A 22,258-nucleotide genomic window follows, 5' to 3' on the forward strand; every position below is an offset into this window, starting at 1 on the left:
GAACAATTTAACAATTGAAATAAAATACAATAAATAATAATACTACAACTGTAATGAAAAGACGACAAAGGAAGTGAGAAATAAAAACCAGCAGAGACAGGTGATGCACTACTTGCTCAATGCACCTGACTTGATGCCCAGAACATCCCTAAGCAGCCATCAGTGGCTCCTGGCCAGCTTCCCCCACATCTGTGCTTGGAATTTCCCTTGGACCAGTTTGGGTCAGCTGTCCCAGCCCTGCTCCCTCCCAGCTCCTTGTTTACCTGTCTGTTGGCAGAGCATGGGAAACTGGAAAACCTTAACCTAGAGCAAGCAGTATTCAGCAAGAACTACAGCATCAGTTTGTTATCAACATTATTCTCTCACTGACCCCAAAACACAGCCCTGGACCAGCTACTAGGAAGAAAGTTAACTCCCAGCTGAAACCAGGACACAGATTAAAGTTAAAATCCAGCAGCCATTATGATTTGAAAACCCAGCAGGACTCCAGATGTGTTTTATTAATTACTGCTATAATAAACCAGAAAATCCATGTTTTAACATGAATTCATTGTACAATCAACAGGTTTTAAACTAACATCTAATGTCTCAAAATTGCTTTTAGAATCCAGGCTCTCTTCCAAGAAATTCAGTCAGATCACATAAAAATAAATACCAAGGTCTCAATTATCAATTTCTGCAATATTGATTTTTTTTTTAACACAGCATTCAGTAGTGTGTATTATTTTCCAAACAGAATTCTTATGCAGAAGGATATGCCCCAGTATTATAGCAGTACTAAGGGATGCTTATCTGTGAGGCATTTGTGCGTAAAAATCTGTATTTGAAACATAACTCTACAAGAAGTTGAAGTATCTGTTGAAAATATACTTTGCGTAAAAGCTGGTATTGCCATTGATTGTTCAGTAAACACATTCTACTCAGCACAGCTGAGCTTTTTACAAACAGAACACAGACAATTCCTGATCTGCTTGAAGAGGATTATCCACAGCAATGAATATACCTGTGCTGGTGCACTGGTACCTATTTCAAGGGACATATCAACGAGTTACTTTAATAAAAGAGTTGTGCGCCCAGATGAACTTTTTTTCTCCCCCTACCATTGACTAGATTTTAAAGGTTCTGCCAAAAACCACTTGAGTATTGATTTTTTAATCAACACGAAGACTTAAAGCAAGGGTTTCCTGGTAACTGGCTGGCACAATCATTACCACAAAGGACACAATATACACTGGAAACTTTGTAACTCTATGGTATTTATATTTGATGTATAAAAGGTTAAAAAGAAACCCTTACAAGTAGAATTAGCCTACCATCTGAACAAGCAGAGAAAATTATTTCCCAACAAGCAGAGAAAATTATTTATAAATCAGTGTGTCCATAAATTTTGCAGTGTTTTTATTGCCATAAACCTCATTAGAAGAAACAGGCAAATATCTACCAAGTCTTTTGCCTGAAGTCACAACGAGTCAGTGGCTGAAATAAGAACACAGTCCTGCTCTCCTGCTTCCCCCTCCCTGTGTCCCATTCCCGGTCCAGCATGGATTGAGGCTCCACACCACAGAGCTTCCCTGGGTATAAGCCAGGAATTGGCAGCAGCTGGAGAGTGCAGGAGAGATGGGATCCCCAGAGGAGGATAACTGAAGTTTACACAGGGCTCTCCTTGTGGTCTGGCATCACTCACACTGCTGGGCAGGATGATCCATTCCTGATCCAAGCTGACCAGTGCTCAGTGTCACTCCCTGACCCTGGCTCAGAGTCTGAACACCAACACCTTCGTTCTTTCCTGCAGACCATCAACTGTAGCTGAATTAAATATCCCATGATACAGCCCCCTCTCTCCTCTGACAGCTAGAGAAAATCATTACAAATGAATCAGTTCAGATGCATTGTTCCTGTAACATCTGTTACTGTTCTTTCAGAACTACAGCACTGTCTGAAAAGGTACATTGATAATAAATTAGTAGTAGAGATTATCCCTTTAGCCCAAATGCTAAAATACTGCATTTTTAAAAATTAATTTTTTTTTTCCTAATCTGCCATTAAATGTTTTAGAGGCAACAGTAACAGCTATGTTACTATGCTAAGGCTCTTACCAATTTACATTCATAACACAAAAAGTTATTTGTAATAAACTGAAGAGTCATTAATATTTTGTTAACTAAGATACTGGTATAGGAACAACCCAAATTTAATAATTCTTTGAGCACCTCTAAGTTCAATTAAATCACACTGCAGTAAAACATTTCAAGTGTGCGAACTGTGACAGTGACTCCTTCAAGAGATTTTTCTTAAATAGACAAAACCATCACTTATCTGAAAAATCTATCTCAGTAGAAACCTATAGAGATAAAACCCTAACAGCTAATTTTTGAGAAGTGAGGGAAAATGAACACTGGTGAGATTGTCTCCCCTGGCTCCTAAGGGAGGACATTTTGTCAGCTCCCAGGGAATGTGTTTTGCTGCACTGGCTGTGTGCAGCCAAGCTGTGCAGGCTGAGCAGGCAGAGAACCTCCTGCTGGGAGTTTTAATGTTTTGGTACAGATTCAGTGCAGCAAAGTCGCTCTAGAAACAGCCATGTCAGAGAGAGAGAGAAAAAAATAAATGCCAAGCTGCTGAGTCTCTTCAGGGCTGAGCTCATGTTTCTATATGGAGATTCAATTCTGGATAAAATGAGTGCCTAACCTTACCTGCAGTGAAACCCATCACGAGTGTCTGGATTACTGCCTCCTAAATGTGATCTGCAGATTGTGCTCATCATCATCAGATGATACAGAAACAGCTGCTTAAACCCTCTAATCTAATGCATGAACAGAAGCAACCGAGGAAAGAACAAAATGGAGAAAAAACAAACATTCAAAGTTATGCTTAATTTTTATTTGGCAGTAAATAAAAATCGCTGTGGCAATATTCTACAAGACAATCACTGGAGTTTAATTATTTGCTAGGTGACCATAGGATTGGAAGGCAAATTGGAAAATATTAAAATATGCTTTTAATACACAGATCATCCAGAGCCAGTGCTTTTTTACCACTTTTTTTCTGCATTGCAGACAAGGCTGCACAATTACAAAATCAGATCAGAGAATTCCCCACAATACTGTATATTGATTCGGAAGTGAAATTTCAGGTGAGGGTCCATTTGCACAGATTAAACTACAGGTTTTGGATCACTGCAGCACCTGATTGTTCCTTTCTGCAGTGTAAAACAGATTACTGAATTAAATTAGCATATCAAAACATCACATGATTACAGAACTTCACATTAACTGAAAGACAAAAAGACTTTCAAAGTTTGCAACAATTAAAACATTTTTTCTTTCCCTTGTTTCTCTAAGGTGCAAGTTAAATAAGTTAAAATAAATTTATGACAAATAATCAGTATGCTTAGTCTGAGATTTTTATTTGCATATCTAAAAACCTAACAATTTTCCCTCTGAAATGCTGCAGATACAAAAAAAATCTATTATTCTTAGTAACATTTCATGTTGCTATAAAGACTGTGGTGTATTTCATTCCAGCCAATAAGAAATACACTAGAACATGAACAATATCGTAACAGTAATGAAGATTTTGAACTCAGCATTGTATTTTGGCACACTAAGTATTAAATAAGCTTATCTTTCTATGTTACTACTTCATGTTTAAAGTTCAAATGGTATTTTTGGAAAACAGTTACATTTTAACTTTGATTAGTGTAGCAAATGCATTTGAAAAATGCTTTGTATCAGATATTTTGAGGTATATTAAAATAATTTTTGAAATGCAGATTTTCATGACTCATTGAGGTAAACAGGAAAAAGAGATGCACCAGAAATGATTGAGAGGGATTCTGGGCTAAGGAACAATTCTAAATTCCCTATTAAGGCAAAAACAAAAGCCACTAACAGGAATTTTGCCAGAAAATAGAACAACAGTCTTTCAGATTTCCTTCAAATCAATTTTTGCATATTTAAGGGAAAAAAAGGCAGCTGTGAATAAGTAGGCAGAAGAGCCCAACATGTCTGTACCTTATAGTCCTTAATTCTATAATCCTTTCAGGGTTTCACATCTTCTTCCAGTCTAATGCCTTCCCACAGGCAAACAACCACTGGACAACAATCACATAGGTCCACAAGTTATAAATATAATTACAGTATAGTGATAGCCAAATTTCAGTGAAGTCAGCATAATTTACAGTCAAACTATGCAGGAAGTGCAGAGGAAACCAATCCCCCATTCATACAAAACAGTTTGCTGAAAATATGAAGAAATCTTCCAGGAGAAAATCAGCAAAGTAGAAAAAATAAAATGCACCTTCCTTGAATTTTATTTTGACTCTGCCTCTTCATCCAGGAATTCAACGAGTGGAGCGTGTCTGTTGGCCTGGGCACCTTCTTGGAAATTGACCTTTTTAATCACTCCTGCCTTGGGAGCTCTGATGGTGTGCTGCACAGAACACAGCCACAGTGAGCAGCAGACAATCCACGGGTTCCCTCCCCTCCTCTCTACAGCAAGTGCTGGTGTTACTCCTTGGTCCAATTAGAACTAACACACTTAATTCCTTCCTCTGACATGCTTTATTTTAAACCTTCTTTAAAACATTATCCTAGTCCATTCGGAAGTTCTATTTTTTCATAAATATTTGTTAAGTATACTGGGGAGAAAAATGCCATATAATGCATTTATATGAATTATCAATATCATGTATATTATCAGTATGAATAGATGACTGTTATTTTACCTCAATAATCCTTTCTGTTGTTGCAATCAATACCAAACACAAATAACAGATTTAATCCAAAATGTTAATCAGAGAGCAGACTTGTTCCCTTGAGAGAAATTTGCAGATTTACTAAAGATATTTCTGTTTTCTGGCCAGAAGGGGTCTTTAGTGGGCAGATATTTGGCAAAATGAATATGAAACACAAATACAGCTACTAATGGCAGTAAGGGAATGCTTACACACCAACTGGCCTGCTTGTCATTGTAACAGGTTAGTTTGATATTGTAGCTTTGCTTCTTGGTAGTTTTCTAGATAGGGTTAGTCTAGCATCAAAAACATTTAAGATCAGATATTAAATCCTCACACCTAAGGACTCTTTAAATAATCATTTTTTAATCATAATGTCAGTCTGGATATCAGCTGGAGAGGCACAAACACATTTAGCATCCGACTGCAAAGAATTTTGTGTGTAGGTTTTTTTAAATGCACACAGTTTTATTGAATACAATTTGAAAGTAATTAAAAAAAGAACACAATAAGAGAAAGGCAGATTTTCTCAGCAGTGTTAGTTCTGCTGCCACAAACTGAGATTTATTTTAAACTAATAGTCAAACCAAACCAGTTCAAGCTACAGAAACTGTAATTCAAGCAATCTGAGCCACAGTCAAGCACTATGACAAGGTAAAATGGCCAAAACACCAGTCCCCTGAATGCTGTGAGGATAATCACACAGAATCTTTAGTGTGCTCCTCATAAAACTTAATAGGATTATACACAAGAAGAATCCTGTGCATATTTACAAAGTCCCCATTAGCTAAATCTCTGCCTGAAGTAACTGCAGACATCCATGTCTGGATCACAACCAGGGAGCAAGAGACACACCAAGACAGTTTTGTGCTGGAAAAGTCAAATGAGAGCAGGGGACAGACGGCCTGACACCACCACTCAAATGCATGTTAAAACAGCTGCAGAATACCATGGATTACATAATCATCATTTGTTAGTAAAGTAACAGCAAATATAATCCTCTGAAATCTAGTCAGACACAACACTGATGTTACAGCAGATGAAGTGATACTGACGTCTACAAGCTGCACTCTACATTGAACTTCAATAATGCAACCAAGAATTATTGAATTTTGAGCCAATTTTTATTTTCTCAGTAATTAAAACCTTTATATGTCACTTACCTCCATTTTCATAGCTATCATAACCATTAGAGGGTCTCCAATCTGAACCTTATCCCCTGCCTTCACAAACACCTGCAATTCAGGAGAAAATTAGAGGGAAAATCATTTTTGTCTGTACTATTCAAAATCAGCTGGATCTTGACTAACACAATGCACAGAGGGAGTGAGGTTTTGCAAAACAGCCTCATATTAATCTTTATTTTTGTTGGTCTTGGTATCTGAGTTCTCCAGATAGGGAATAGCTCTACACAGATCTCCCCAAGGGAAGGCAGAGCCTACAGAAAGAGGATCAGTACCAGATGACAGGAAGACCAGGAAGCCATTTACCTATCAAAAAAGAAACACTAGAAGAGATGATCATGTTCCACCCTTTCTGGGCTTCAGCAATTCTATTTTCAGAAAAGTGCAGAACCTCTTCCTGGAGCCAATCCCTAAATTCTTTAAAACAACACTCAGAAAGAAGATGGCAGGAGCCACCTCATTTTTCACCAATTACTCTGATTTGGAGTTTTCATTCAGGATGTCAGAGATCCACGTTCCATGTATTCCACCCTTCGTGCCTTTTTATTAGTGGTGGAATCCTTCAACCACTAAACTCTCCAGCAAATCTCTCTGTTGAAACTTTGTCACTGTACAGAGAACGCCTAAGATTTGCTGAGCTAAAGGAAATAAATTCATGGCTTAACAGAAGAGGCATTTTTTGAGTACTTCTTTTTTTTTGCTAGTGCATCTCACTCTTTTGTTAGGTGAAATGAAGGTAACACTTCAGGGAGCTTTGACTTGGGAAGTAATTAAGATGAAGAAAAGATTAGCTAAGCAATAGCATTAGTTCAGATTTTCCAGAGCTCTAGAGAAAGAATGGAAGCCCTAAAAAGCTGTGTGTGGCTGCTGAAAACTCAGAGTCAACAAAGCTTTTTCCAATCAGAAATCACACAGCACTGGCCTCTCTGGCCCCAGGTCTTTCCTGGCAGTACAGAAGCACTAATACTGGCAGAGTAAATTTGAATATATTAGAGAATTCAGGTCCCACCCATAATTACCTTTTCTACTGTGCCTGTCATGGGTGCCACAGCTCCACTTTGCTGTGCCCCTGAACTCACTGCAGACAAGTATTTGGGCACAGGGAGGCCAATCTGAGCCCTGCCCTCCTGCAAAAAGAAAATCCAGGACAGGTGAATTAACAATACGAAATAATAGCACCAGTAGATAGGCTGAGACAGGGAAAAAAATAGATCCAGCCTTAAGGCAAAGCAGTCAGCTCTGAGGGAGGCAGACCTGAGCTCAGGGCTGCACTAGGACTGTCATGGTCACTGCTTTGCCTGAGGCCCAGAGAGTCACACGTGCTGCTGGAAGGAACAACCCCTGTGACAAAGCAGCTCCACGGGGACCTTTGAACAAACCCTGTGTTTGTACCTTCCCTGTTCATGCCCCAGCAGTGCAGAAGGTTTTGGAAAAGGCATAAAGGCTGTTTGCACAGGGGCAGGCAGGTTGCTGCAACAAGCAGGAGACACACTGGCATGTAATTAATTTTTCTCATTCACCATAAGCAATGGATTTCTAATTAGAACTATAACCAAACAAGTATCAAACCCGATAGGTCAAAGTAAGAAACTGAAATTGTTGCTCTCTTCCACATTCTATTGCAATTTATACTGTTCATTTACATGGATAAAATTCCAAAATTTTATATTTGTGATAATAAAGAAAGGAATTTTACCGAGAAGAACAGGTAGATGATGTTGTCCAAAATGACCAACTTGGACTTAGACACTGCTCCATTTACTGAAGACCTCAAGTAAAGTGAATCACCTTCTTTCAAGATCTCTCCAGAAATCAGGAACGTTTTATCTTGAATCTGAAAGTTAAATGCTTTTGTAAGGACAAAGGTTAACCCTTCATGAGCAATAAATCAGAAAATTGTATTTGCACCCTCATAATCTGTGATTCTGCATAGACAACTCTGGAATTTAAAAAAAGGAGTATTTTTAAACCTTATGTATCCTTTTTTTTTTCAGTTAAGAGACTGTTCTGTATCCAATACAAACAACTCAGCAAACTATCTAATATATTCCCTCAGGACAATTTTTATCTTAAACAAAGATATACTATTTCTTAAGAAAAACAGGCAAACAAAAAAAACCCCAGAATATTCAGTTTAGTGATGCTATTAAAATCTAATGTTTTTTATTTGTCCTAGCACCCTAACTTCCTTCAAACTGAAGAATCCATAGCATTCAGCTGACAAATTCCACAATGTTTTCCAAAAGAGAGGTGACTTCCTCTGTCTTGGAAGCTTGCAGGACAAGAACTACAACATACTCAGTAAACCTACAAAAGAACAGAGCAGTGATGGAAACAGTGCCAGTGAGACACCAAAACTGCAAAAGAAAGACCAAACAAAGGTCATTTATCTATGAGAACTCTTCATCCCTTCCCACCCTTTCCTTCAGTGGAAGCTGCACCTGTACCACAACTGCAGCACACAAAGACTGTAAGAACACAAAGGGAAATACGTTACATTTCATTCATAGGTTTACTTCCAACTCTGACATCACTGAGCACAGAATCAGAAACTTGCTGGTCTTCCAGGATAGTACAAGTAGAAATAAACCTCAAGTCTTCATTTACATGGCTGCAAATTATTCTTCCACTGAAAACATGCACTGAAAGGATCCTGTTGATCTGACACTGATCCCTGAGCAGAGAATTGTTTGCTTGAGCACTGAGTGCCTGCCAGCTCCAGGCCCAGCCACCTGCTCTGGCTGATTTGCCTCAGGACAGGTTCTGTAACACTCCAGAGGCACTGTCCTCCTCAAAATAAGCCCCCAGTTATGTCCTTACATCTCTTATCTCCAGCTGCTCTCCATTTCCATGTCAACCCCTATTCTTCCTTCTCCCCTAGGAGTCTATATCCTCCTCCACAAATGGTCCCTACAATCCCTTCTAGCCCCTTTTCATTGCTGCTGTGACTTCCGAGATAAGGCTCAAGTGCCAAAGCTGTCAGGAATTACACAGAAAATCAATACACTCAAAATAACCCAGGTATTACAGGAGGGATGTGGGTTATCCCAATCAGTAAAGCATACCTGGTTATACCATCAAGGGTGTAACCTCATGATGTGATTATACCCTTGAAAGCACAGTAATTTTATCCCCGTCTTTCCAGGACACTGATATCTATATAGTTTAAGCAGTTCATAAAATACTTTCTCTCTTAATTCCCCTTTTCTGACTATTAAAACAAGAAGTAGAACTATAGAGACTGCGTTCTTGAGTATGCAACCATTCTGGGTGACAAATCTGAGAGAATAAGACATTCAACTATAGGGGATGCAAGAAGGAATTCAACACCCAGCCAAACACAAGCCCCTTAAGCCACAACTGGAGACTCTCATGTACACACACAAAATTATCTACAACTAAGGCATCTTGAGCTGTTTACTATAGGAGCTCTATGGCATGGACAAAAAAGCCAATTCTATGGAGTATCATTCAATTATCTAACCAGAAGATTCCTCAGCTCATTTGCTAATCACTCTCCAATTTCCATCTTCAAAATAAAATGTTATCTTGCAGATAATGCTCTAGAAAGCTTTTATTTATCCCACAGGAGATCCATTCTCATGCACAGAATAGAGCAGGAGTCCTGTGGAAAAAAAGTCTTTTAAAATGCAGATTTAAATATAGCTTCCCATGTTTTAAACAGACAAATTTAACAAGGAAAATAATGAATAAGACCTTTAAATACTGAAAATACAAATAATTTTCTTAGCGTTGCCAGAAGCATTTTAAATAGCTCTTACATGCCAATCCAGCATCTAGCACAGATAATTTCAGGTCAAAGTAACAGTATATAGCAATAGATACAAGCAAACTAAAAACAGAATACTGCATCTGTGATCACCAAGCAACTTTAGCAACAATTAATACTAAGAGTAATCTACAAGAAATGGATTCTTTTATCTAATGAAGCATCTGAAAAAAAAACTGTACTTGTACCTGCATTTTGTATGACCCATCTTGATTGTAAGTTACAGCTACATCCACAGCTGTTCAATAAAACAGAATAGACACGTGTGAGTAGATTTCATTAGAGTATCTAGAGAATTATGACATACAAACACTATCAAGGCTTTCTTGATAAAAATGAGGCCTGCCAACATTTAGATAAGAATAAGTATTTTCAGATTACATACTGCAGATCCCATACTGAATTCCAGACAACTTTTCTTTCAAGGATAAACACCTGAAATCATGCTCTGAGATCTGTATTATCTGGACAGAAAACAAGTTTGTGAGGAGAGAAAATACTGAGCTCTTTCATACCAAAATGAAGTTCAAAAAAAGTAAATCTCAACCTCATTCATTTAAATGATGAACATTAATTAGTAGTCACCTGAATTTGGTTTACATGTCCTCAGGATCTAACATGCAATTCTGTGAATTCCCAGCTTACACTGCATAAAATTCTTACTGTTTCTATGATGTTTCTTAGCATGAATTTTCAAGCATCAATTAAAATAACTTTACCCATCAAGTACTTCCCTTCCCTCCACACACTTTTTTATTAACTTACTGCTTTCCCCATCCAGCAGAGACAGTTTTCTAGTGTAACATATATTTATTCTTCTACCAGTGCTGGATGCAAATGGTGAAAATTTATCTAAAACACAAAATACACAGATACATTATTTTCACTCTGCTTCAGCAAAACACAACACTTAGAACTTAGGCCTTAAAATCATTGTCCTACTGTTACTACCTTCATATTTAGGTACTTATATTGCCCAGAAAAGACTGGGGAGCTACTGTAGTCACAGAGAGTGACAATTCCTGAATAAACTGATGCTGTGTGACCTACAGAAAACATGACACTAAGACACCGGCTGCTTTCCATGAACAGGACCAGAACTACAGGAATCCAACCACAGCAGGTCCTGATTAACCTTTAGGTGAAGGTTCCATTAAACCCCACTGCCTCTCCCATTCTGGGCAGAGTCAGTTTTGTCTGAAGACCTTGGGCCAGCTGTAGGAATAACAGAGGCAGGAGGTCACTGCTTGTGCTTATCAAGAGCAAAGAGCTCACAGTGACACCAACCATGAATCCCAAGGTCTTTCAGATAGTGCCTGTCTGAAGGGCTTTGGGAAGTACCCTGGACATCACAGTGGTGACACACTCCATATCTGATCCTTAGCAAAAGTCATAGTCTGCCTCTGTATGTAAATATCTGGGAGATGCCAGAACACAGAACCCTGAGCAGGCACAAAGCAGGGCAAAGAAAGAACACCCAAATTAAATAACTCCACATGAATTCATAAAATAAAACAATACAAAACAAGGATCCTTACCATCTGACTGATCTCTAAAAGCATCTGTTAGCATCTTCTCTTTCAGTATGAGCCCTAGAGCTGCCTGACACAGAACTTCAGGTGGAGTTGCTTTTTTGGTTGGAAACAGTTCATCATGGTGTTGAGGAATGAAATTAGTGTGCACATTTCCAGCCTCAAACTGTGGGTGTCCTGACAGGCTCAGTAAGAAATCAATATTAGTGCTTAATCCTACAATCTGTAAAGAAACAGAAGCGTATTGCCAAATTGAGTTATGAATACACAGCTTTCTGCTCACAAGGTTTATCAATGAAATGTAATTCATTCAACTGATCTGTTTTATTATCAATTAAGCCACTGACTGTAAAAAGACAAAAACCAAAACAAAACTCAAAAGCTCCTTTCTCAAAAGCACTCTTGTCTTCTAAATGCTGCCTTTGTCCACTGTGAAGTTGAGCAAAGCTTCCCAGAAACAGTAACAGGACTTAATTTCAGAAAAACCCCTACTTTTGGAGAACTGTGCTCTGAATATTTAAAAGAACATTCCTAACTTGATAAGTGCTTCTTATTAAAAATGAGTTACAATAGTTGCAGTATCCAATATTTGGTCTTTTAATACTAAAAACTAGGAACAGGGGCTTCTGTAGGTTTACTAGATACTACCCATTTTGCTTGCAGTAAATTTAATTTTTAGCTAAAACAGTAAGGGGCCCAACATTTTCACCACCTCAGTCACATTCATGTTGTTGATTTAAAAGTGTAAATTAGTTCTGCACAAGTAATATTCAGTCTCACCTCAAGCCAAACCTTCTGAATTCCTCTTTTGAAAACAGTTATAATACCTGTAGTTTTCATAGGGGAAAAATGGAATGTTTCTTAAAAAGAACTGACAGCATATTTCTTTACCACATGCATAGTCTAAAAACTTAGCTTTTTTTATAAATTAAAAATTACAATTGTGTGACACAAATTCTACTTAAGAAACCCTTTAAGTGTGAGAAAGCTCACACTACAATTGAAAATGCTGTTTAGCCTTACCCTTCTATAAAGTCCCAGGTGCATCTTCAAACTGAAGACACCACAAACTTAAAAATCCATCTGTAAAACTGGGCTTCATATGTATTTTTACTCACTCGACCAATGAAAACAGTTTGCAAATTAGGAAAAAATACAACTTCTGCAAACAACTAATGAATTTGAAATGGCAGCAGCAATGCAGGCTCCCTTTTGGAAACCACTTTTGTTTTAGTGCAGTATTTTCTGCATATTTTGATGGCTCAAGCTGTGATATCACACGGGCTCCTCCCACTTACATTGTACTGGTGCAAACTGTAGCGCAGCTTTCTGAGCGCTGCCGGCCGGTCCTCAGCCCACACCACCAGCTTTGCAATCATGGGGTCATAATGCACAGAAACCTCATCACCTGAAACGTGGCAATAAAACAAAAATTATGTCACATGCAATCGAGTATTTATGAAAGTTGGTAATGGCAAAGTACTGGACACCATGTGGCATCCAACTCAGATGCAATTCATGGCCACATTTTTCTCAAGATTAAAGTTGTTTAAGGACGTGATGATGTGACCTGGCATTTCAATTTCAAGGGCAACTTCAGCACAGATGTTTTATAAATTTTGTAGAGGTAACATTACTCAAATTCAATTTTCTGTGTTGCAATCAGAATGCAGGATTGCTAAACAATGAGGAGAATATCACCACCATGAGTGAGGGCACATTAATATGAGTACAGGTAAAGAAGAGGTAAATAAAATACTCACTGATTGACCAAAAGTACATGGAAAATCATTAGAAAGAATAATTCTGTAAGGATTTATCTCTGTAACAAAACTCTTTTAGACAAACTTATTTAGGCCAAAGAGGGAAATGCTTACAAAGAAAAGTTCTTGATGTTAATTATTTCTTCTTCCATCACTGCCTTCAGTTTTACCTTGCCTGACTCCAGTCTCTATCCTGGTGAAACGATCCGCTGGGGGGGTGGATAAGTGCAATAGAGGCCCAGCTCCTGGCATGAAGTTATTATCAGGGTCTTCAGCATATATCCTAGCTTCAAATGCATGGCCCTGGAGCAGGATCTCTTCCTGCCTTAGAGGAATCTTCTCTCCTGCTGCAACCTGAAAACAATGGGTTTTCTCTTTAATGCAGGATCAATATTCTGAAGTGCTGATATATGAAATATTAACTATCTTTTGTCTAAACATGAACAACTAGGAAGCACATTCTAAAAAGCACAAGGAGAAAAACAGGTGCCAAGACCACTGAACCTGTCCACCTTCTCTCTCTCTTTCTTCCAGTGCTGTTTGATCCTTGTTCTAACTCAGGATTCAATTCTCAATTTCCATGCCCAGAAAAGGAAGACAAATGTTCCTTCTTTTTGGATCAGCATTTGCGATTTTAATTTTCTTTCTGATTACACTAAACAGTTCCCCACCCTTAAGCTCACACTACTTAAGCTGCTGCCCTCACTTGTGGATTTATCCAAACAGAAATGGGTTTTATTTCAAGTTTCCTAATACCCAAAACTTCCTGTGATCATTTGAATGTGTGAATAACCTCTGCAAATTGGGTGTGTGAGGAAATCCCCTGCTCCAGTCCACCCCACTGTATGTTTATTTCACAATCTGGCTATACTGGTATAACACCAGACAGGTTTTTGTGAAGATTGTTTTCCTCCTACAGCCTGATGCAAGAATGATTTTTGGGCCACAGATACATTTCAATTAGAGTTTTAGAAACCTTTCAGCATAGCAAGGGAAAGATCAGGACCCTACTGCCTCCCACTTCCCACATTGTCTGTAAATACACTTTAAAAATGTTTTCTCTCTACACAGCTGGGAGGGACTGGTTGAAATTCAGAGCACCTACACAATGCTCCACATCCAATACAGCAATGTGAGATGCTCCTGTGGAGCAAAGGAAACCTGACCCTGTCAGCTGAGCAGGAGATGAGGATATGGAAACCCTTCTGGCCTCTCACAGGCAGTGTCACAGAGCACTCGGGAGGAACTCCACATGTAAAATCAATTAACACTCACCCTGAGCTGCCATTCCACCAAGTCTGTTCCAGTGATCATCTCAGTAACTGGGTGCTCCACTTGCAGCCTGGTATTCATCTCCATGAAGTAAAAATTATGTTTGGAGTCCATAATAAATTCGACGGTTCCTGAAGGATTTAGCAAAAGGACACTTCATCAAAGAGCATCTCAGGTGGCCATTTATGGAAAAGACACCCGAGACACTCAACTCAACTACACTATTTCCAAATCAGACACACTGAATTTCATTAAATTCTATACAAATAATCTAAAAGGGTCACAAAGTTGAGGTCTGATGACAGAAGGGTTGTTTCCTTGTACATTTACATAACCTGTGCTGTTTAGTAGCCATCTTCTACAGTAAGAGCTGCATTTCATTAGCACTTTAAAAAGTGCATCAAGACTGTTTGAAAGTATTATGAATATTCATAGGGTATGTAATTCCTTTTTTAATAACTATCCAAATAAAGCAGTGACAAAACAAAGTTACAAATAATTTTAGGAGGCTATTTTTCACGTGGAAAATGGCGTGGCCTTTATAGTAAGTTGTTTTTCTTTTAAAGACTTTACTGTTTGCATATAAAGTATTACCCTTTGTATGCAAAAGAGAAATTTATTTTCCCCTTGCTCAGCTCCAACTTACTAATTGATAATGCTCACTTTACAACAACAATTGAGTCGATCAAATTATCTGCTCTGAGATGTTTTCTTTCTATGCTTCAGTTGCTACTGGCCTTGAGCTCAGGTATGCTAATTTAAATCTGTAATTACATCAAATTAACTACATGATTACTTGCTTAAACCTCAAAAATTTGGAGGATGTGTGTCATACTCAAAAACAATCAGATGCCATTTGCTTGAGACTTAAAGTCATTAAGTTAAAAGCTGCACCTCCCCAGACTCACCTGCTCCCACATAATTCACTGCTTTAGCTGCCTTGACAGCAGCTTCTCCAAGTCTCCTTCGAACTTCTGGACTAATTCCTGGCTGTAAATAATAAATAATAATAATAAAAAAAGATTACAAACTATTGTTAAGTTTGGTGGTATTAAATCTGGAATGCACGAATATTTAACAGTATTTAACAGCTGTAGTGAAACCCTGATCTATGTTATACTTGAAATCTACATAATACTTCTTTGAGAATAATTTTCCTAAAGAACATAGGTTTTTTTCCAATTAAAACATCTTCTGCAGCAAAACCAAAACAGGTCTGAGAATTACAAATAAATTATTAGCCCCTGCATACATAAAATGGGGGATAGCAATTATTAGAAAAACATGTCAGTTCATAGAAAATATTAACAATTTTCTGCTCACCCCTGGTGCCTCTTCAATGATTTTCTGATGCCTCCTTTGCACACTGCAGTCTCTTTCAAACAAATACACTGCATTGCCATGCTGGTCACCAAATACCTGGACTTCAACATGCCTATTCCATAAAAATACATGTTTTAATGTACTTTAATGCCCCAGACAGACTTCCAACTTGTGTATTTCAGTGGGATTTCTTATAAGTTTAAGTGTCTGCTCTTTAATAAATGCCAAAAATGTAGAAGTGAGGCTGCTGTTACACAGGATTTTAACTGTTTTAAACTTACTCAATCTTCTAAATGAAAGAGGATTCCTAATACCAACTATTGCAGTGAAATCTCATAGACTGTAGGATAAGCAAGACACATATCTGAAGGCTGCTACCTCTTTCTTAATTATTATAATAAAAGTAAAACCACATTAATTTGATAATCATTACTTCCCTCATAATTTACTGTGCAGCAATTCACAAGAGACAGCACCAACCTTGGCTCAGGAAACTGCTCATTTCAAAACACCAGTTCAAAGGACAACTCTTTGGTGGCAGAATTTTATTCTATGCATTAAACTAATAAAAATACATCAGCATTCTGACAATCCCCTGATCCTGGCAAAAGAAATTCCTCAGCAAGGAGTTTCTTCACATGCCCACCTGATAGCATAAGCAGACCCTCAATTTCTCTGGAAAAAATGCTTTCCCTATAGTGATGCTTCAAGGAAAAACAGATGTAAAGTACAGGAGCATCAAACAGACCTCTGTGAGACAATCTTTATAAAGAATAAATTGGCTCAGTTTCACAGGCCAGGCATTAGATAGACTCTCACTTCTATTTGAAATATCAAAACAGAGGAAGATTAAATAACTAGTTTAGGACACCTAAGGGCAGCAGAAACACCATCACGGCTTGACTAAGGTCTATAGTTTAAATATTATAGAGTGATTTTTTTCCTAGATGTATATCAATTTCAGAAAGCTCCCTCATTGCCATGTCTCCCAAGCAATAGCATTTTAATTTCTGTCATTCAAAACAAAGCCACTACAAGAATTTCAATAAATTATAAACAATTTTGACCAAATTAACAACTTTCATAGTGCAAACCAGACATACAGAACTGATTTTAATCCTACAACTAAGCTAGTTACGTTTATTTAACAGTAGAATAAGCATTACAGTGTTTATATTGAAACATCTATTTCTTACCTTGGATTATCTACAAATTTCTCTATCAGCATTGCATCATCATTAAAAGACTTTTTTGCTTCTCTCCTTGCTGATTCTAGTTGGTCCAGAAACTCCTTTTCAGAATGAGCAATCCTCATGCCCTAAAATAGAGGAAAACAAGCTTACCTAAATGTAGAAAAATACAGCACACAATGAAAAACCTTGCTGCACATACGGAGTGAGAAATGAGCTTAAAAATAATACTTTTTCTTCTTTCATAAACCTTAGCAGGATTGTGTATCAGCTTCTAGTCAGATAATCCTACTAAGCCCCACTGAATGTGCCATAAGAAGTGTAAAAACACGTATTATCATTCCATTGATATGAGTGAGCACAAAATTCTATTTTGTCCTCGAATATAATAGAAATTTTCCAAAGTTAGCAAAGAAAAACTTATTTTTTACAAAATAAATCTAGCTGGTTTGGAAATAACTAAAATTTTCTATATGTAATTTTTACAGACATTTATTTCAGTGTAAAATCTGATTTAGAGTGGGAGTTCACCACTCATTAAAAAGCGTCTAGAAACAAAATGGTATTTCTAACCATTTCTTATGCAACATTTAAAACTGTCAGCAAAAGAAGCTACAGTAGCTATTACAGAGCAACAATTTAAAGTCATCTTATTTTGCACAAATCTACGGCACAACTTTTGTGCTTATGTGAACTACTGGAGATCCATTGAAATAAACAAAACTCTTCCAGTTTATTCCAACTACTTATTTTCTGCATATCAAAGGGAAGTGAGATTTCATAGTGCTAGACTGGCCATTAATAACAAATTTTAACATAAAGTGCTTTTCCAGATTTTGTTTTCTTCTAGAATATTGAGTTACAGATCCTGAGACACGTTAACTTTGCAGCACAGGATGAAGAGATGAGTTGCTTACCTTTCCTCCACCCCCACGGACAGCTTTAATCATTACTGGGTATCCAATTCTCCTGGCATGTTCCTTGAGACACTCATCAGACTGATCTTCCCCATGATAACCTTCAACAACAGGAACGCCAGCAGCAGACATTATAGCTTTGGAAGTGCTTTGACAGAACAGTTTTATATTTAGAATGATGATAATATTTTTTTTCTTACTTTAAGCTCCAACCTGTCTAATGTTCCCAATGTTAATTCTCTCCATGAAAATAGTTCCACAGTAGACCTCAACAGGACTACTTGCACAGGTGGGTTACACAGGATTGTGTAATTCAGCACATGATTTAAACAAAGATTTTTCTTTCTCCTAGCAGGACTACACTTTAGTTTGACTGGTTTTTCCACATTATAGATGCCAAAATCTAACATTTTCAAATTACAACACTGTATCCTACAATATTTGAAGTTGTACAAAGGCAAAGCTTTTCATTACACAGGCTACATTCACACCACACATAAAACACTCAAGCATAACAGCTTTGATTTCCAAAATGCATGCAAAGCTTATTAAATCACTGAGGCAATTTACTCTCACATTATGAGGTGATAAAAAAAAGTTAATTCTCTCTAACTACTATTATACAGTTCCTGTGAAGGTAATAACTTCATTTCCATATTCTTGATTTATACTCCATACCTTAAAAGTCTTTCTTTGATCTAAGTAACTAAGAATAAGATCCTCTGTGATGAACTAAACTTATTATTTTATATGAGCCACAATAACTCTGATGATCTGGTGCTTCTTTTCCACTGCTCTTTTGACCCATCCAATCTGACTGCTGAACCTTTGCCTACATTACACTGCAATGCTTCAATTCTGGAAAAGTAGAATCATTAAATTAATTAATTAAATAATAATTAAAATATCAATAACTGAACAATTTTGACAGTTTATAGCTCTATACAAATCTATAAACCCGGAATTTGTTCCTTTGAACAAAACTGTAAAAATACAATGCAAATTGACAGAATAAAGCAATTACAGGTCATTTGTTAACAAAATCAGCTTTGCCAAGCTGTAAAATGCATAACCAAGTAACAAATGAGAAATAGATACCTTTTAATACCCATATCTCTGATAGCTGATGAAGGAGGGCCTATGAAGATGATTCCCTGTTGCTTACACAGCTCTGCAAACTCTGTGTTTTCTGAGAGGAAGCCATAACCTGGATGAATAGCCTAAAACAGATAATGTTACCAGCCCATTTTTTGTATCAGTTTAGCTTAGAAAACTCCGAAACTTCATAAATCATTAAGCAAAAGCAAGATGACAAAAATAAAAAACTAAAGACACGGAAGTAACAGAAAATGTAAGGCCCTGACCCCCTTACCTGTGCTGCTGAGGACTTGGCCACCTGCAGTATTTTCTCCATGGCCAAGTAACTCTGCTGTGAGGGTGGTGGGCCAATGCAGTATGCTTCATCTGCCTGTTTTACAAAAAATACATACAACAGAGACTGTTTACTGGCAACTTTAAATGAGTTTCTGAGTGAATTATATCGCTTATCAGACTGCAGGTTAAATCACTGCCTTTCCTCAAAGGAGAGGCTTAACTAGGTGAAACAAATTCTGATTTTTCCTCAAAAAAGTTTCCATTCTCTCACCCCTGGCTGCCCAGAATCAGAGATCTAAATTTGAATGCACTTCCTCTAAAGCTGTCAGGTGTTGTGATAGAGACCAGGCAAACTTTCCACCCACCCAAGGAAAATTTTTCAGTAGGTCTACACAAGTTAAAATCAACTTTGCATCTTTATCAACGAAAAATACTGTTATGCATGAACATCAGCCAAGTTTAATGAATATACTTCACCATTGCTACATGCATGGAATTCCTGTCTGCTTCACTATAAACTGCCACAGACTTCACCCCCATTTTCTTGGCCGTTCGCATCACTCTGCAGGCGATTTCTCCTCGGTTTGCGATGAGGATCTTCCCTATGCTGTGACCTCCTGTGTGAAAGGATGGAGCACAGTAAGAAACCAAGCCACAGAAACATGTTGGGAAACAAAGCAATTTTAAATTTCTGGTTTCTTTTACATGATTTATAAAGTTTATGCACTTCTTCAATAATGAAAAAAAGCATGCTTCACCCAAAAGCGTTTCCAAGCTGCTCTTCAAATTTTTAATTCAGAGCCCTTATGCAGAAGTAGGCTTAAGCCTTTTTTTTTTCCTTTTCAGAATTCAAGAAATATATCCCAACCCTAAAAAAAATCCACTTCTACATAACAGCTGACAGCTTATAGTTGTGCTGTGCACCTTCTGGACTAACCAGGAAACAAAGCTGTGTTGTGTCCCTCACAACAGAAGTGATTTATATATGAAGTGCACTGTTCCCCCTTAATACACAGTGACAAAGAAATAACAATGTATTAACTTTTTAAATTGTTTTTTTAAGCCAAAACCAGCTTACAAAGTGACTAACAAACTTCTACAAACTGTCATGACAGCAGCCACAACTTGGCAGAAGTGTAAGGCCAGCACTGACAAACTTCTCAGTGAGAACTGAAGGGCTTAAAGCTAAACAATAAAATAAAATAGTTCTCTGAATTCTCAAACATAACTTCTTATAGAACATGAACACAGAGTGAGTTTCAATCATCTCACTAAACCCCTTCATATATTGTTTAAGTATCATTATGCCTATAAAACAATTCTCAGAGACTTTGAAACATTTGTATCAGAAAAGGACTCAGAGAAAAAATCACAAAAAATAGTTTTCATTAATTTCCATATACCTAAATATGATAGATAAAACTATACAAAATCTTGTTTAAACATTAAAGATGATTTGTTATGTTACCTACTGGTTCCTGTTTTCAAAAACTGCGAAGCTACTGAATATTTATTTTAAAAACCTGCAGTTTTTCAGCAACTAAGACACTAAAACCATCCACCCTGCATAGCAATTTAAGAGAGTAGGTAAAGAAGTTAAATTTCATACCTACTGTTGAGGCCCATTTCACAAATATTCGTACTTGGTTCCATTGCCTGTGCAATTATAAAGGGACAGAAGTGTTACAAGTGCACATGAAGAAGTGGTAACTGAGCTATTTTTATTTTCAGCTGAGAGAAAGACAGCACTGAAACTTCTGATTTACACAGAACATAATCAGGTATACCAAGGTAAGCTGCTCAAACTTCAGCAGATCTCTCCCTAAGTATTTTCACTTGGACACAATAAAAATTATCCCCTTGCTTTTTTAGTCGCATTCAACAGAAATAATCAAGGAGTCTTCTTAAAACAAATAAGCAAAAGAACTCTTTTTGGGGGACAGAACAGCCAACAGCACCCATCTGTTTATTACAGAGAGGCCAGCTCAGAAAGTATTTGGGAAAGAAGACGTGAGCAACCATAATATAAAAAAAAACTTAAAAGGCTCTTTAAAAGTAGCTGCTTTTGTAGAGCAAAGGTGCAAGAGAAAAGAATGTGAAAGAGCAAGAGAGAGCTATGGAGACTTTTGGGAACGGAAAGTTAAACTTCAGCTGATTAATGCTAAGTAATTGAGCTAAAGGCAGTGAAGTGACTGGGTGAACTGTGAAAGCGAACTCCTGAACTGTTTTAATTAGTATGTAAAACAACGTCGGAAATCTGGATCAAGCCCGGCATTCTTTAAGCGTTATCGGGCAAAAACACACGGGACACCCTCGGCAGCACACAAGCAGAGCTCGGTTATACCAACAGGAGGAGGAATCGGTGCATGTCCCGCACACTGAACACACACACAGCTGTCACAGTCACACAGGGACAGACGCCGGGGGCCGGGACAGCTCCACGGGACCCACGGGAGCTGCTACAACTCCCTAAATCCCATGAGGGTTTATTTGCTCTTCCCACAGAGCAGCCCGGCCTTGCCGCGTGCCCACTCAGGCCCGCAGAGCCCCTTTCCCCGCCTGCCCGGGCGGCGGGTTCCGTGCTCGCTGTGGGCAGCTCCCCCCGGCTCCTGGGGCCGCCCCCGGCCCGCACCCGCGGCTGCCCCCGGCCCGGCCGCCCCTGCCCGCGCTCGGCCCGCACTCACAGCCGGCGCAGCGCCCCGAGGCAGCCGCGGCCCCGCTCGGCCGCCGCCAGCGCCATGTTGGGGAGCGCGGGCGGGAGCGGGGACAGCCCTGAGGGGCCGCGGCGGGCGGAGGGAGGGAAGGAGCGCGTCACGGGGAGGATCCTGAGCCGGGCACGGCGGGGCCCGCGCGGGGACAGCGAGGAAATGGCGGGCGGGGCGGGGAAACGGCGCTGTGAGGGGGCAGAGCGAGTATGTTTTGTTTAAATGTGAAACGACGCGTGTCGGTGAAGGGTTGTTGGCCTTGTGGGTGCACGGAGTCAGCTGAGCGTGTTCCTTCAGGAATGACACCCCGGGGTTGCGATAGGGCAGCGACACACAAATGTGGGCGTTGTGGGGAAGGGCGTGAACATCCTCGGATAACACAGCATCCTTGTGTGATAAATGTGACATTGGGGTAAAAATTCGTGATGAAAAGTATAGAAATATATGTTAGATTGGTGTTAATATAAAAATGTGAA

At 38.5% G+C, this 22,258-nt stretch overlaps 1 protein-coding gene across 1 annotated transcript; it reads right to left on the reverse strand.

Moving 5' to 3' along the window:
* Positions 1–2,855: 2,855 nt before the first annotated feature.
* Positions 2,856–21,821, reverse strand: MCCC1 (methylcrotonyl-CoA carboxylase subunit 1). Its single transcript, XM_083868818.1, has 19 exons — positions 21,762–21,821; positions 20,687–20,733; positions 19,555–19,694; positions 19,076–19,171; positions 18,802–18,923; positions 17,704–17,851; positions 16,793–16,914; positions 15,597–15,708; positions 15,182–15,263; positions 14,277–14,404; positions 13,172–13,355; positions 12,537–12,646; positions 11,245–11,461; positions 10,472–10,558; positions 9,895–9,944; positions 7,613–7,750; positions 6,936–7,043; positions 5,896–5,967; positions 2,856–4,428 (listed from the first exon to the last, which is right to left on the reverse strand). The coding sequence occupies exons 1-19, from the start codon at positions 21,815–21,817 to the stop codon at positions 4,309–4,311; spliced, it is 2,139 nt and encodes a 712-aa protein (XP_083724944.1). The 5' UTR covers positions 21,818–21,821; the 3' UTR covers positions 2,856–4,308.
* Between the last annotated feature and the right edge of the window lie 437 nt (positions 21,822–22,258).

Source organism: Zosterops lateralis, assembly GCF_965231275.1.
Source record: "Zosterops lateralis genome assembly, chromosome: 10".
Classification (NCBI taxonomy): domain Eukaryota; kingdom Metazoa; phylum Chordata; class Aves; order Passeriformes; family Zosteropidae; genus Zosterops; species Zosterops lateralis.